At 41.5% G+C, this 17,315-nt stretch overlaps 2 protein-coding genes across 2 annotated transcripts in view; one reads left to right on the forward strand and one right to left on the reverse strand.

Annotated features, from left to right (window-relative positions):
• Ddx56 (putative ATP-dependent RNA helicase DDX56) overlaps positions 1 to 17,315 on the forward strand; it is a 402,780-nt gene that overhangs the window by 207,454 nt on the left and 178,011 nt on the right. The gene's annotated exons all lie outside the window — the stretch shown is intronic.
• Positions 1,296 to 9,570, reverse strand: LOC145314953 (uncharacterized). The gene is made up of 5 exons (XM_080155027.1): positions 9,411 to 9,570; positions 3,203 to 3,414; positions 2,524 to 2,578; positions 2,016 to 2,088; positions 1,296 to 1,403 (listed from the first exon to the last, which is right to left on the reverse strand). Exons 1-5 carry the CDS (start codon positions 9,568 to 9,570, stop codon positions 1,370 to 1,372), a joined length of 534 nt encoding a protein of 177 aa, XP_080011153.1. The 3' UTR covers positions 1,296 to 1,369.

Genomic DNA, 17,315 nt, shown 5'->3' on the forward strand with positions numbered 1-17,315 from the left:
TATATTCATAGTTACCTGGGCAGAACTGATTAGGATTTATGTTGTTATAATAATTTTAATCTAAATGACTGTGTTTTAATTTATATAATGTTTACTAGCGGCTACTCTCTAGGGGCACTAGAGGAGGGGAAAGTGGAATTTGATAACCTAATTTCTTATTTTAATTTTTTTTTTTTTTTGGGGGGGGGGGTTGCCAACCCCCCATTTTAATTTCTAGTTAAAAAAAATTTGGGGGGGGGTTAACTTTTTTCTAGGGACGATTTCTCTTGGGAGGGTGGTGATACCCTCACCCAAAATAGTTATAAACCTCCCCGGGACCTATGAGAAGCTACGTTGTTAAGGAGAATCCGATCGGTTCAGATCCTTCGTTACAAACAGACAAACATCATTATACTTTGTATTATAGATATAATGTAGAAACTAATAGAAAAGATTATATTGAGTGCTGGATATCCCTGTAGGTAGGGGAGGAGGGGGACAGTCGACCCCCGAACTTTCAATATTACTGTGGGTTTTTTTTAATTTGAGGCATTTGTTTTTTTGGGTTATGATGGGAGATTGGTGGTACCTGCTTCCTAAATAGTTATAACCCTTTCCAGGACTCGACAGAAGTTCGTCTTTTTTACTGCCGCGGCTTTCAGGAAATAATAAAAGTATAACTATTTTTCAGTTATAACTGCAACCCTTATTTGAAAATTGTTTGCAGATTTCATACAGCAAAATGTTTTTTCCATATTTGTCTACTCTAGCTTAACTCTATAAAAAAGGCTCCAAGCAATATGTTTTAAAATGTTTAAATTTAGGAAACTTGATGTACAGGTTTTCTAATCTTAATATTTGGTAGTTTTCCAAATTTTACGCGAGGCCTTTCCTAAAGTGTCTATCGCCATTAGCTACGCATCCATTGAAATTTTTGGCAAACTCCCCCCCCCCCCTTACCAAAAAAAAATCCTGGACGTCTGTGCTCCTTAAAACAATTAACAAAGCTTCCCTGAATGGACTATCGTTATTGCAAGCTGTTCTATAAATCCTAAATGACACAAATCCTAATCCTGTAATATAAAGTAGTAAGGTTTTTTTGTCTGAAGCTTAAGATCTTAATAGCTATCAAAAGGTCTTCAATTTTAAGTAAGCTTTTCATACGCCTTGTGATGGTTTTAGGCTATTTATTTTCCGATTTAAGTCTTAGGACAGTTTTTCTAGCCCCGCTCTTCCCCTTCGAATACAGAGCCTCTAGATTCTAGGGGCGTAGCAACTAGCTGTTAAATAAAAAAATATATATAATATAAAAAAAATTACAAACAAATCTACATATATTTCATATTATTTAAAAACTGTTGATAATGTTTAATTTACAAAAATTGACTAATTAGCACCATGTTGATCTATGTTTGAGAAGAGTTCTGAAAAAAAAAGTTGGTTTTACTTTTCAGGGATGCTTTATAAAGGTCTTGGGTTGGTTTTAGGCTATTTTTCCGACCTCTTAAACTAATTAAACCGAAATCAAAAAAAGCTCTAAATAGAAATTGTATTTTCGTATCTCTAGACAAAATTATAACAACGTTTTTTCTATTGTACTTACTGTTCAATCCGTAAAAGTTTTTTTCCTATTTTAGTGGAGAAGCTACTCTATAATTCACTTTGTCTGTAAGTCCGTCAGACCGTCAGTAAATCCGTAACAATAGGGGTGAATCTTCTCAGCTGCTATTCAAGATAGACGGCTGAATTTTGTTGTGAAGATTCCCAGTGCAAATAAGCAACCGATAATTAATTTGCTTTGTCTATCAGCCTGTCAGCCTACTACAAAATATAAATATTTTAAAAGGTTTCATGATTAGTTTCTCCAATATATTTATATTCTTGATTTTAACCAATCATCAAATGCTATGATTTTTTGTGCTTTGCCATTTTTGGATGTAGTCATCTTTTTTTATTTTTTTCAAACGTGATAGTAGCTTGGGGACTTACGGATGGAAAAGATTTTCTTATATAGCAGCTGCGCTACTAAATTATACCTGGGACTAAATCTTTGATATCTCTTCTTAATACATCTTAATCTTCCATCAGACAGTCTTCGTTTTGTACATCCTTAACAAATTGATCATCAACTAAAAACAAGGAAGACAACAACCTTAAGTTCTAAAATCAGAAGGTAAGACAAATTAACAATAACTTTTGTAGGATGTCAGAACTTAAAAGCAGAACAATTGTACATAAATTTGTTGCAAAATTGCATAAATATAGGATACAGTAAAAGGATATACTTTAGGATATTGTACTCTGTTGTTCAAGGAATCATTATTCAAAAAATCAGAGGAATAAGATGATTTTTTTATGTAAAACGTTGATGTCCAAAAATCATCATTGACGTACGGAGTTTCTGGTAAGGAATATAGAGTTGCTATGGTTCCTAAATTGTACCTAACTGTTGTAGGAATAAGTTATACATGATACATGATTTTTAAGTATGGCTGAGAATTGGTTTTTGTTCACTGGATATTATACTGAAAAAAAATTTCTTACCAATTCTACAATCAAAGTCATCAACAGTTTGAATTGACTCAAAAACTTGAGGCGGCTAAAATTAAAAATTTCTATTCATAAATACAAAATAATATATGAAAAAATTAGATAGTGTTATTGGCTTTGGTTTTGTATTTGTTTTAACAAAAAAATCCAGCTACTTCTTAATGTTATTACTATAAAAATTTGATCAAAGCTGGATAAATCCATTAAATAATTAGTTTCAGAGCGGGGGGGGGGGACATTTTTTATTAAGAGGGAGTAAAATGAAGGGTTTCAAAGGTATCTAATTTATTTTTAAATTTTGAGGGGGCTAAATTAAGGGGCTTTTAAGTTTAATCACCCCTTTACCCCTACCATTGGACGTCTATGGGGGGTATATCCCAATCAGTAGTTGTTTAATTTTGCTAAAAGCATGACGATGAAATATAAAATTACTAGCGGCTCTACCCTTAGCTTTTAGGGGCTCTGAATTCATTGGGGAGGGAGTAATATTCTATTTTTGAGGGGGTTGGGTGTCCATCTATTCAGGAGGTGGTTGTATTCCATTCCCCATGAAAATAGCTAAAAAGCCTCTACAGGACTAGTGGGTATATTCTCGGAAAAACACAACCAATTCAGTTCATTCAGCGTTTAGCGAGATCTTGAATGACAAACGAACCAACAATTTAAATCTTACCCTGTCATTTATCTTGGGATTGAAGTCCAGAGGAGGTTTGTTTACAACCTCGTCATCTACTTGAACCTCATCCACTGTTGGGAAATTGATAGCATTGGCTTCACTCTCTGCCTCAAAGGCAACAAGTCTCTCAACAGGAGGACCAATAAAATAGTCGGCGTCATATATATCTGTTTCTGCTTGTACAGTGTGGTTCAAAAAAATCACGAAACCTATACGTGGTATTCAGCTGTCGTTAGGAGTCAACACATAGTAGAATTTACGACCTTTTTATCTGCCCCCCAAATATTATTTTAGATTTATTTCACTTTTTGGTTATACCTTATTCTGATAAAAATATTTCATTTGCAACTCAGGAACCTACAGGATCTTTAGAGATAAGAAAATGTATGATAAACTGATGTACCTCATCCCTCCTCCCTTATTGTGATAAACAAAATTATCACTTATTCAGATTAAAGATGTTGTTAGATAATTTGAAAATGTTAGTTTTTACAACTGAATCAATATTTAGTACTTAACTCTTAAAGTTTTACCTAACATACATGATGAAATTTAATTTTTCATTTTTTTTTCATTTACATGATAAAATTTCATTTTTCTTAGTTTTACAGAAATGATAATTGTAATTTTTCACTGAAAACTTTTTAATAGGGAGTAGTAAACATTTCTAAATCTTAATCTGTGAAAAATCAATATGAAGCTGCCCTTCAAACTAATACTTTTTTTAGAACCACCCTGTAGTTGTTTCATCAGTTGACTCTTCGATTCCAAATACAATATTTGAGCATTTTACTGTTAGCAACATGCAGGATAGAACTATGAATCTCATCATTTTCTAAAAGATATAATTATAAAATATTCTTTTTATTATAGCCAGGGATAAGGGATAGGAAACCTGGCCATTAATTAGGTCCCGGCCTAGATTCTAAAGGGATATTGCAACTATTACAAATTACTATCAAACTGGCGGACGCTCCCAAGTAGCTATAGCTCTAAACCAATAAGAATCGGCCTGTTTTTAACAACCAATCACCAATTGGCGAAAATTTTAGAAGCAGACAATCTTAGAAAAAATAATGATTTCGTCTGCTACTAAAAAATAAATATAAATGGTGTTAGATCACATTAGCTTAATTATTAAATCTGCTTAGAGTTAAACATTAAAAAAGGGCCATATAGAAAAAAACAAAAATAACGGGATTATTTTTTGGAAAGGAGGTAGCTACGAATTTTCATTTGGTAGTTTATAAATTAGATGTTGTATTTTGAATTTTAAAAATTTAATACGGAATTGATACAACACTTTAACCCTAATATATGTACAATACACAATACAACACAGTACAAATATATCACTACATATAGTATTCAAAGAATACTTGATAGAATGTTACCCAAGTGCATATTAATTTATTTATTTTGAATTTTAATTAGCAATGAAATTTTCAAATAAAATTTTTACTCATTAATAAAAATGCAAATAATACAAACTAAAATCTGTCTGAGGGAAACCCAACGATAGCTTTCTGACAGTTCAAATTACCAAAGTAAAAGATAAAAAAATTTTGGGAGAGAAAAAACTTCATTTTAACAAAAGCCATTAATATATAGGTTTATAAAAAGTTATGTTTTTTACTTTAAACTAGCTACCTGAATTTGATTCTATACTTTATCTTCACACACACACACAGCTTTTTTATTAGCGTTTTATACGAAGCACTGCGCCATCCCAAAACTGGTTTATTAGGCTAGAAATAGGCCTAGGCTTGAAATAGGCCTGAAATAATATTTTCCTACGTTTCCCATCCCTTATCCCTGATTATAGCAAGTCTACACTTTAATTCGAAATGACAGTCCGTCCGTCTGTAATTAACAGTTCAAATAAAAAAAAATAATTATAAATATATAGGTTTAAGTAAAAGTACACATTCATGGCTAACTTAGACAGGCACACAAATATAAAACGATTGATTTTATTTAAATTATTTGAAATTAAGGTGCTTGGTCTTTCAGAAGAAATAATCAACTGAAAAAATTTCAACTGAGTCGTTAAGAAAGAAAATTTTCCAGGTGGTTTTTAAAAATATGTTCTTATTAAGATAATTAATGCACAAAGCAAAAGCGCTGTGTGATTATTATATAATTAACCGCGCTGGGAACCACTAATTAAAAATTAATTCAAAACACGGCCCCTTAAACTATTAGTGAGTAAGTTAAAATCCCACTTTTTTTCTATCTGGTTTTCCCTATATACCCAGTAAAATCTCAGGGAGGGGGGGGGGGACATTTGGCCGTTTATAACACTTTTTATAATAATGTTTTCTTATTCTTTGTATCAATAACTTTGGGGAATTTTATTTAATTTTGATTGTTTGGTTTATTCAGTTGAGTGTCCAAACGTTTTAACCACTAATTGTGATTTACATGGGGGGTAATTTTGCGTATCATTATTTGGGATGTACATCAATTTATCGGCCATTGTCTTTCTCTTTAGATCCCTGGTAAAATCCAGTATTTCATCAAGGTGAGCTACAAAAGTACCCCCCCCCCCCCCGTCCAAACAAATTGTGATTTGATATAACTCATGAAGTAATGAAAAGTTTAATGAAGGCGTTCTCCCAAAATTTAAATTAAAAACTTTGGGAACTTTTAATATATATATTGATTGGGTGGTAGAAACAAGTTATACTTTTGTATGACTCAAGGAGGCAGGAGACTTGGGAATGTAAATTATACCGGTCCCCAAAGTTTAACAAAAATTTAGTTTGCTAAAAAACATTTCGATATATCTTAATTGGGTGGTACAAAACTTTTCCACAAATTATTTTAATCTACAGAAATTGAAATATTGTATAACATTGTCTTCTATCTTAAGATTGGTTGCGCACTTTCAAAAATATGGGATTTTGCCTTCTAGTACGCATTGAGCGCGAGTTTTTGACGCACTTTAAAGAAACTTGAATTTCACAATAATTGATTGGGTTTTCTAAATTATACAGGAAAAGTTTTATTCGTTTTTTTATGGGTGTTCTGTAGGGGGGAAAGGCTGTTTATTTCCGTAGTCCCCAAAGTTTTATAATAACGTTTTTATATTTGTTGGCTTTTCAACTTTGTGGACTAATTGTAATCTACAGATGGGGTAATTTTGTTTATCATCATTGGGGATGTACATCAATTCATCGGCCATTGCCTTATCCCTTTAGACCCCTGACTTTCTGTGCTACAATCCGAGCAATTGAAGAAATTTCACAATAATTGTTCGGGTTTTCTAATTATACAGGAAAGGTTTTATGCATTTTTTGTGATGCATGTTCTGCAGGGAGGAAGGGCTGTTTATTGCACTAGTCCCCAAAAATTTATGATAACGTTTTCATGTTCATTGGCTTAACAACTTTGGGGACTTTTAATGCATTTTGATTGGTTCGTTAATTTAGTTGAGTGCTCAAACGTTTCATCCACAAATTTTAATCTACAGATGAGGTAATTTTGTGTATCATCATTGGGAAGGAATGTGCATCAATTTATCGGTTATTGTCTTATCCCTTTACATCTCTGGTGTTCTGTCAGTCTGATATGCATCTGACTTTATTGTCAAACAAGTATGCATATATGCGTAGATGAACAAAAGTATAAATCTCAGAAATAAGACAATGGCCGATAAATTTATGCACATCCCCAATGATGATACACATAATTACCCCTTCCTCAGATTAAAATTGGTGGTTGAATCGTTTGATCACTCAATTTAAATTCGCCAAAGTCTCCAAAGTTGATAAGCCAACAAATAAGAAAACGTTATTATAAAACTTTAGGGACTAGTGAAATATATTTTTTGAGTTTATCATAAAGAATTCATAAATTTGTAATGTTATATTTACAGGGATAAGACAATGGATGATGATTATCTTTTTTTACCAACATAATATGCATTTGGTTACTTGTGTGAGAATTGTATGTGGGTGAGGGGGGAATTATTAAACCGTAATTGAATGTTCAAAAATGAGGACAAAAGGTTGGAATCCATTGTAATTGTGTAAAATCAGATAATTTGAACTTGATGCTAGTAAAAACTTACTGTTCGGATATCCTTATAATAAAGTAACAGGATGTTTGTGTGTTTGTATGTTTGTACCGCAGGATCTCGCTAACCGCTGAACCGATCAGGTTCTCCTTAACAGGGTAGATTCTCATATGTCCTGGGAAGGTTTATAACTATTTTGGGGGAGGGTACCACCACCCTCCCTAGAGAAATAATTTTTTTTTAAACTTATCGATTTTAGAAAGAGAGTAAGCCCCCATCCGAGCGCCGCCTAGGTTTGACTTGCCGGCGGTGTTCCAGCTCACCACAGACTTCAGCAGCCGCGCCATATCTGCCATCCTTAGTCAATGCCAGGACGGCAAGGAGAGGCTGATTGCCGCCGTGGGGCGCAAGACAACCGACCTCGAGACTCGCTACCCGTCCTGGAAGGGAGAGATGGCCGCCATTATGTATGGAATTCGGAAATTTCACGGCATCTTGTCCTACCGCAGCTTCCAGATCAACACTGATTCCTCAGCCTTGCTACAGATGAAGTCGCTGAACACATCCACAGGGATGGTGGCTCGCTGGCAGGAGGAGCTAGCGGCCCTGGATTTCACTGTCTGCCACCGTCCTGGCACCCAGAACACCAACGCCGACGCCCTCAGCCGCCGGGAGGACGATAACATGCCGACAGCTACCGCTGAAGAATTAGCAGAGCAAGCTGAGTACATTCACACCCTCTGCCAGCTAGGGGAGTCCGCAGCTAGCCGGCCCTCTGCCGCACGACTGGACCCGGCTAGAGTGTTAGAAGCACAGACACAGGACCCTCTCCTGCTCCGTGTCCGCCAGTGGGTTTAAAAATTTGATGCCTTGAGTTTTTCTGTCTGAGGATTTTACATGTTGGGTCCGTTAACCATTCGTCTTACTTATCTGTTGGAATCTGATGGGCAGTTACATCTCCAGTGTATTTGCGCAGTCGGCCTACATGCGCGGTGACTTCCGAGATCCTGGCTGTTGGAGAGGCAGGTTTGATGACATAATGGACGTCTGTGGCTTGTCGCACTATCTTCCAAGGGCCAGTCCATCTCTTGGTAATCTTGGCTGCCTTCCCTGGCACCAGGCGGGGGGCCAGATACCAGACCAGGTCTCCAACCTCGTACTTGGCCGTGCCTTCGTAGGCGGCCGCGCTCCTCCGGATGGTTCCCTCCTCTCGCTGCTGGATGGCGTCGTACACGGCATGGTAGCGTTGCAGGAGAGCTTGGACGTTGGCTGGAACCGAGGCATACTCTGTGTCTGGCAGCCGGAGCACCATATCCACCGGAAGTTTGGCCTCTCTCCCAAAGTAGGCCAGGAACGGGGTCACGCCCGTGGATCTGCAGGCCTTGGTGTTGTAGGCGAAGGCAATGGCAGGCAAGTGTGGCTCCCAGTTGTTGTCGTCTCTGTCTAGGAACAGACGCATGCCTGTGTTGAGCGTCCGATGGAACCTCTCCACCCGGTTGGACTGCGGGTTGTAGGGCGGTGGATGTGTCAGGCCAATCTCAAGCTTGGAGGCCAGTTCCTTGAATACCTGGCCGGTAAACTCCATCCCATTGTCGGAGTGGATCTTCAGGGGACATCCGAATGTGGCCAGGTGGCGGTGCAGATGGGCTTCAGCCACCGTGAGAGTGCGCTTGTTGGGGATGGCGTAGAGGCTGACAAACCGGCTGAACCCATCCTGACAGGTTAGGATATAGCGGTTTCCAGCTGGGGTCTCTGGCAGCGGCCCCACCAGGTCAATAAACAGGACTTGCTGTGGATACCCCTGGCGGGAGGGCACATGTATTCCTAACTTCAACCTTTCCTTGGTAACCTTCTGTACACACTCAGGGCAAGTCTGAACCATCAGGCGGACGTCACGGGACAGGTTGGGCCACCAGAAATGCATGGCGACGCGGGCAATAGTAGCGTCCATTCCAAAGTGCCCGGCCATGGGGGTCCCATGGGCTAAAAAGAACGCGTCCTGCTGGAGGGCCAAAGGCAGCAGGTATCTTGTTCTTTCTCCTGTCAGGGTCTGGTCAGTGGTGGTGAGGCAGCCATGCTCGTCAAGTCCCAGGGCTGCGAAGCGGCTGGCGTACTGCTCCTCGTCTCGTTCCTTGCCGCGCAGCTCAGCCTTGGTTGGGGCTTTGCCATCGGCCACCCACTGGCGGACACGGAGCAGGAGAGGGTCCTGTGTCTGTGCTTCTAACACTCTAGCCGGGTCCAGTCGTGCGGCAGAGGGCCGGCTAGCTGCGGACTCCCCTAGCTGGCAGAGGGTGTGAATGTACTCAGCTTGCTCTGCTAATTCTTCAGCGGTAGCTGTCGGCATGTTATCGTCCTCCCGGCGGCTGAGGGCGTCGGCGTTGGTGTTCTGGGTGCCAGGACGGTGGCAGACAGTGAAATCCAGGGCCGCTAGCTCCTCCTGCCAGCGAGCCACCATCCCTGTGGATGTGTTCAGCGACTTCATCTGTAGCAAGGCTGAGGAATCAGTGTTGATCTGGAAGCTGCGGTAGGACAAGATGCCGTGAAATTTCCGAATTCCATACATAATGGCGGCCATCTCTCCCTTCCAGGACGGGTAGCGAGTCTCGAGGTCGGTTGTCTTGCGCCCCACGGCGGCAATCAGCCTCTCCTTGCCGTCCTGGCATTGACTAAGGATGGCAGATATGGCGCGGCTGCTGAAGTCTGTGGTGAGCTGGAACACCGCCGGCAAGTCAAACCTAGGCGGCGCTCGGATGGGGGCTTGGCGGAACTTGTCCTTGAGCTGTAGCAGCTGGGCTTCCATCTCAGGCGTCCAGGCCAGGGTCTTGGCCGTTTTCTGCCGATTCATCTCGTAGGTGAGGTCGGCATACTCTGGGATGAACAGGCGGTAGTATCCAAAGAACCCCAGGAGCGCCAGCAAATCCTTGGGTGTGCTGGGGGCCGGCCAGTCCAGGATACGGTCAATATAATCCTCTTGCATGGCTATCCCCTCACGGCTGAGGGTGTGGCCCAGATAATCCACCTTGGCTCGAAACAGCTTGGTCTTGGCTGGCTTGAGGCGGATTCCTCCCCTGCGGTGGGCTTCCAAGACTTCCCGGAGCCTAGCCAGGTGGGCCCAGGTATCCTGGTGAAAGGTCAGGACGTCATCAAGATATGACTGGAGGTTGGCCGTGCCTAATGGATTTAGGACCCCTGCAATAAATCTGGAGTAGACAGATGGTGCCGTAGCAAGGCCAAAGGGCATCCTTTTCCATTGGTACAAGCCCCTGGGGGTGGTGAAGGCGGTGCAAGGCCGGCTGTCCTCGGACACACGGATGGTGTAGTACGCGGCCACCGCGTCTAAGACACTATAGACGCGGTGTCCTCCCGCTCGTTCTACCAGCTGCTGGATCCTGGGCAAAGGGTAGCTATCCAGTTCCAGGCACTTGTTGAGGGCTCTGTAGTCGACGGCCCAGCGGGTGCTCCCGTCCTTCTTCTTGATGGGCACCAGGGGGCTACTCCAGGCGGAGTCTGAAGGCTCTATGACTCCCTCTTGTAGCCAGGTGTCCAGTTGTTTCTCCAGCTCAGCCTCCTGACGCGGGTTCAGATCCCTAAATCTCTGGCGGATCGGCTGGGTCCCTGGTTTGAGGCGCAGCTGCAACTCTACTACGTCAGTGCAGCCGGGGGTAGAGTTGGAGAAGACGTCCCTGTACTCTGATAACATGGTCCAGACCTCCTTCTTGAGCAGGGGGTCCTTGCGCAGGAACTCATTCTCCTCCATCTCAAGGGCCTCCCACAGCTCCTGCATATCTGGGGGCTCAACAGGCTCTTGGAACGAAGGGATATGAGGGGGAGGCTTATCAGAAACCTCCAAAATGTCAGGCTTGACCAGCTCCCCAGCCACGGGGAGGCCAGCGTCCAGCAGGAGGGGCGTCTCCCCTTCATTTACCACCAGCACTCGAAACACACTGGCGGAGCCAGGCCTGTGGGCATACAGGCCTTCTGGGATGACAAGATCCTCCCCAAACCTCTGTTCTGGGGCAGCTAGTTGGATGGCATCCTTAGTACGGTGCCCCACTAATTCAACAGGGACAGCCATGACGCCGCGGCCAGGCAAGACCACCCGCTTGGCCGTCCGGAGTTGGGGTGGTTGGCCATCAGTTGGAGTGACAGCGCTTAGCCTATACGTGGCTGGCGCGGGGTCAGCTTCGGCTCCGGGACCCACCGGCCGCGACTTGACGGGCTCGGCCTCGGGAGGGACTGACGTGTCGGAGCCAGGCGTGGCTCCGAGGGCGTCCGGCCACGATTTGACGGGCTCGGCGCTGGGAGAGGCCGGGGCTCTGGGACCACCCTGGGCTCCGTGGGCGTCCGGCCGCGACTTGACGGGCTCGGCGCTAGGAGAGGCTGAGGCAGCGGAGCCATGCGTGGCTCTGGAGGCGGCCGGCCATGACTTGACGGGCACGGCGCCGGGAGAGGCTGATTCCTGGGAGTTGAGCATGGCTCCGGGTGCATCAGACCGCAACTTGACGGGTCTGGACTCGGACTCGGCTGGCCGAATGGCTGGGGGTCCCAGGTAGAGGGGGCCAGGTGGACACGGCGGAGAAGATCGGCTCTGGAGGGCTGGCAATCTCGGGAAACGTCGTTGGCAGGTTCTCCAGCGGCACCTTGGGCACTGGGGGCAACCCCATGGCTAGCAGGTTGGTCCCCCTATGGGCGTTTAGCGCAGTATCCACCCAGTGCGTGCCCTTCTCGACCACACGCGGCTGCTCTGGCAGTGGGCCTGGCAGAGGCCCCTCGTAACTCAACTCTCTCTCGGCTGTCTCCCGGTCGATGGGGACACCACGGAGTGGGATGAACTCCCCACGCACCCACAAGCAGGGGGGTTGCATGTCGAAACAGAGCCTAGTTCCGAACTCCTTGAGAAAATACCCTCCTAGGTTCAGAGGGTGTGAGAGATTCCGTACCACAGTCACGTGGTACAGATGGAGTATAAGGGTGTGTGAAACTGCCATATATAATTCTTTTAATTTTCCTATTACCTGGAGGGGCTGGCCTTCCTCGTTAGCAGTCAGGATTTGGGTGTTGTCTGGAATCAACATGCGTTGCACGCCCATTGCGTGCATGAGGTGTTCAGAAATTACAGCAGACCCTGGTACACGGTTGCCAGAATCGACCATGGCATCAACCTGTACGTGCTGGGCAGGGTCAGGAGTGGGAAACCTCACCCTGATATGGCAGGGGAAGTGGAGGTCCTGCCCTTGAGACAAGGGGGCCTCCCGTTCGGCTGGGGTCGGCAGAAACTTCGGTGGTGGCCGAACCGCAGCTATGGTAGTATCGCTTACCATGGTGGCTTAGACTGTAGCTTCGAATCACTAGAGCTTATCAATTATCACTGGGTCAACAATTTTATATTTCTTTTTATCACTTGGTTGACATTTATACACACTTATGTGTTGTTATCACTAGGAGCTCTAGGTGTGATTCTGGAAGCACTGGCAGCAGGGAATGTCCGTCCTGCAAGGTTCAGAGGAATGGCGGCGGCAGGGAATGTCCCGTCCTGCAGCGCCGCTGGTTCGAATCCCGAAAGATGGCGGCAGGGAATGGCCCGTCCTGCAGCGCCTCGGGTTCGAATCCTGGGAGACAGCGGCAGGGAATGTCCCGTCCTGCCGTGCCTGTGGCTCAAATTCTGCTATCCGTCGCAGTGGTAGGCCTTACTTGTGTGCTGAAGCTTCGCAGCCACACATTGCCTTCTCAGGGAGGCCAGCACCTAGCTGTCCGTCTCGTAGGTTTGGCCTGGGTGTCCTGGGGCTTGTCCCAGCTACACTTGCCAATTTAGACTCAGTTTTGTAGCCGTTTGAGCTAAATCATCCGATTACCGTGGCTGCGCACCTAGCGCTACTCCTACACGGTACGGAAAAAGCGCCGTAACTGGCGCTTCTAGCAGGCTAAATCTGCTTGCCGTAGGCCAAAGGCCCACACATTGCGTTCAAAATGATGGAAATTCGACCTAAAAAGGCCGTCTCACGGGTCAGTTGGCTTCTCAGTTGGCGGCTGACTGTCCCCTTACTTGCCAAAGGGTCCAATCAGAGGTAGAATAGGCTAATTTCTGTAAGGCTCGATTGAAACACGCTGACACCAAGATGTGGTAAGCCGAACGTTTCAGCTCACAGGGTTGCGAGTTCGAGTCCAACGAGCCTTAGCCTTGAATTATTCTACCAAAACAAACTAGCAGGATTTAGTCATACAGAAATTATATATTTAACTGAATAATATTTACAATGAATGTTTACTATTTATATACAACAGATTATAACAATGGTTAGGTTTGAAGGGGGTGTGGGACACAAGGGCTTAGCCCACAGCGGTAGACAGGCTGCGGGGGCAGCTGTGGTAAAAGGGGAGGCAGCGCCTCCCGGTTGTATAATTGCGTGAGGGGCGCGTGATAGCTGCGTGTCCGTGCCCCTCCCCATATTTAGGCAGGCCAGTTTGACCGCTGGATAGCGGGGTCACCGTCGGTCATGAGGTAAATGGTGATATAATGGGATTAGTGCAGAGGGCTTGTTATGATAAGTCACTGCATAGCAATTCTGTAAACTGCCCGTCCGTCTGTTTGCCGTATTACCACACTATAAAATAAATTTTAATCCTATATCATGTCACAACATTCTTATAGGGTTCTCTGTTAGATTACTATGAGCCTTTCTTTGTCTTTTTGAGCATAGCCCAACCCCCGTTATTTTGAAAAAAAAATTTAAATATTGGGGGAAGTAGTCTTTCATTTGTATGATATTATTTCTTTGGGTTAGGTAATAGATATGTCTCCTTTGGGTTAACTCAGCGTCTTTTTTAATTTATAGAAAGTGACTTTACAAAAAAAGTCTTACATAAAACTTTTACATCAGCTTTTAAAATGGGGACGGAGATGTTGTGCGCTCGACTACACTTGATATTTAAAGGAAACTGCATGATCTTATATGCATTTGTTACAAAATCAAGAATGGGTTTTCAGCATAGTTTCGAATCCAGTTGACTTCCACTGGATTGCAACCGGTTCTGAGCCAAACTGAAATATAATGTGTTGAAAATAGAAAATTTTGTGTTTAGACTTTTCTATTCAATACTTTATCTAAAACTATTTTTGTCAAAACAGTATTTTCGATCATAAAAAAACTGTACGGAATATCCACCACTCTACTTTATTCAAACAAAAATTATTATTGTGTAGTATTGGTCATCAATTATTATTGTTTAGTATTGGTCATCAATTTTGTCGGGGGTGAAATGATTCAATTTAAAAATTTAGTCCATCGTTCTCAGGGGAGGGATGAGACAATTGAATTCCAAAGTAGGGAATGATATTTGTAGACCATCTATCCGCCAGAGAGATTGGACGGACAATGGGCGGTTAATTACACTAGTCTCCAAAGTTTTAAAATAAAATTTTCTTATTAGTTTGCTTAACAACTTTGGGGACTTGAATTTTGATTGGTTGGTTCGTGTCCTAATTGTAATCAAGTGATAATTTTGTGCATCATCATTGGAACTGTACATGATACATCAATGTTTTGGCTATTGTCTTATCCCTTTAGATCCCTGCAATATAACCACACATCAATACAAATTTTCCTCAAATATAGAAATTACATTTTATATCTATGTAAACTAAATATATATAGGATACAAAGGGGCGTGCAGGGAGGGGTGTTGACACCCCTCACGAATATATGGGTTCTGTACAACTCTCATTGCCAAGTTTTATTTGCCAGAGAGTTAAGGGACAATGGACTGTTTATTACACTAGTCCCCAAAGTTTTATAAAAACCTTTCTTATTCTTTGACTTAACAACTTTGGGGACTTTTACAATATTTAGGTTGGTTGGCGTGCAGGAAAGGGGTGTTGACACCCCTTACGAATATACAAAAATACACAACCTTGTTTGCAAAGTTTTATTTGCGCAGAAAACTCATAATTTTAACTAAGAGAAATTAAAAAACACAAGTCAATCTATATTTTTTTAAATATATGATTACAAGTTAAATATTTAGGTTTATAATCCCATATTGACACTTCCCCCCCCCCTCCGCCTCGTGAAAAATCCTATGTACGCACCTGGTATAGATTTATATAGATATTATTCTATAACTATTTGTGTTCAAATTCAATTTCAAATTGTGTAAATTTTGTATATATATTGTCTATCTATTTTTTATTATATATTTTCTTTATTTATCTATCTATTTCATCTATCTATTAATTTGTCTACCTATAAATTCTTTTATTTAATTATAAAAAAATTGAGCCTTGATATTCGCCTCGTCCCCCATTATTTGTTAAATTAATTGAAAATAATTAAAAGAGGTTAGTTTTTTCCTATGCCTAACCCCAATGGGGGGCCCTAGCCCCTGCAGGACTCCCCAGTATAACTTGACCTAACTTGACCAAACCAATAAACAAACCGAATCCTTCCCCTCTCTATAATTTGGGGAAGAGGGTTTTCATTGATCAACAAGGTATATTGTGAAAAAGTACCCCTATAATTTATCTATTAATTGACTTATCTATCGGTATATCATCTATTAATCTATCTATTATCTATCTATGTCTATATACCTTTATATATCTATGGATATCTATTTAAAAGTTGTCTATATTTGCATAAACTAAAATTACTCCCCTGAGAAAAGTGATAAAAATAGAGCTAAACAATATAGAATGATCAAACCTTCCCTTTAAAAATTGCTAAATTAAAGTTATGATGTATAGAATGATCAACTCTCCCCTAGAAAAACTGTTAAAAATAGAGTTATGATTTGAAGAATGATCAACTCTCCCCTAGAAAAACTGTTATAAACAGGGTTGCAATGTATAGAATGATCAACACTCCTCTAGGAAAACTGATGAAAATAGAGTTAGGATGTATATAATGGTGAATGCTCACTAAAGAGAATTTAAGCTTTTTACAAAATTACTCCTAATTGTTATAGGAATTATCATGCAAGGCTTAATATCAACATACCATAAGGACATTGGGATTGTAGAAAAGATTAAATTTTGATGATTAATTTTTGATGATCTAAAAGTCTTTAATCTATTGGATTTATGGAAATATGGCGGGGATATAAAAATAAAATAAGGGGGGGGGAGTTTTGCGGTTTGCAAATATTGAAAGCAAAATTATGTCCATAACAAGCGCAGCAATAAGAAGAAAAATAGATTTTTGATTGAAAAAATACAATAAACCTTAATACAGCTAAGGTTAGAAAATCTTATACTTATTTTGTCTAAAACGACTAAGCTAATATTGCTTGATTCACTTCTACTAGAGACAAAATGAATTGAAAATGATTGCTAAAATCGAAATATATCTTCATGTCTTAGAATAGGTTATTTTTTTAAAATAGGTTGAAAAACATACTAACTTTAAAATACTTATTTTGTAAAATTGTTTTCTTTAGTCAAGCTTTACCTGTGCATCATTGGATCTTGGCTATTCCAGATTATTTATAGGCCTTCTTTTGCCGCTTGTTATGATGTACGTTCAGCCGTCTGGCAGCTAGAAGCCTACTCTGTTCATAGATTTTTAAAGATAATCATTCCCAGAATCATTTTACTCCACCAACTCTGTGTATCCATTCCATTAAAGACGATCTTTTTATGACTGACAGACGGACGGACTAAGATTGCAGGGTAGCAGCGTTTGTAATAATATACATGAACTTTTATAAAGTTTAAATATACGGTGGGGGAATAAGGGGCGATGTGAGGGGGTTTTAAGTAAATAATACCATGAAAAAAAAACTCATTAAAAGGGAACTACAAAAAAAATTATGATGATAATATAACAAGGATGACAACAAAAAAAGGAAATATTAACAAATGTTAATAATTAAAAGACTCAATAACTTTATACAAGCGAGGCTTTTCTATAAATAGGGTCGGTCCGGCTGAAGGGTTAGCTTTTTTCGGTTATTTAAGCATGTTAGAATTATACTATCGATTTTAAACTTTGCATGGTAATTCCTGTAGTAGTTAGGTATGACTTAGAAAGCGTAGCTACTCTATAACCTTTACTAGACCCTAGTAATCCCAATCCGTGTAAGTAAGCAATTAAC

The sequence above is a fragment of the Acartia tonsa genome, chromosome 3 (assembly GCF_053477335.1).
Source record: "Acartia tonsa isolate MP-2025a chromosome 3, ASM5347733v1, whole genome shotgun sequence".
NCBI classification, from domain to species: Eukaryota; Metazoa; Arthropoda; class Copepoda; order Calanoida; family Acartiidae; genus Acartia; species Acartia tonsa.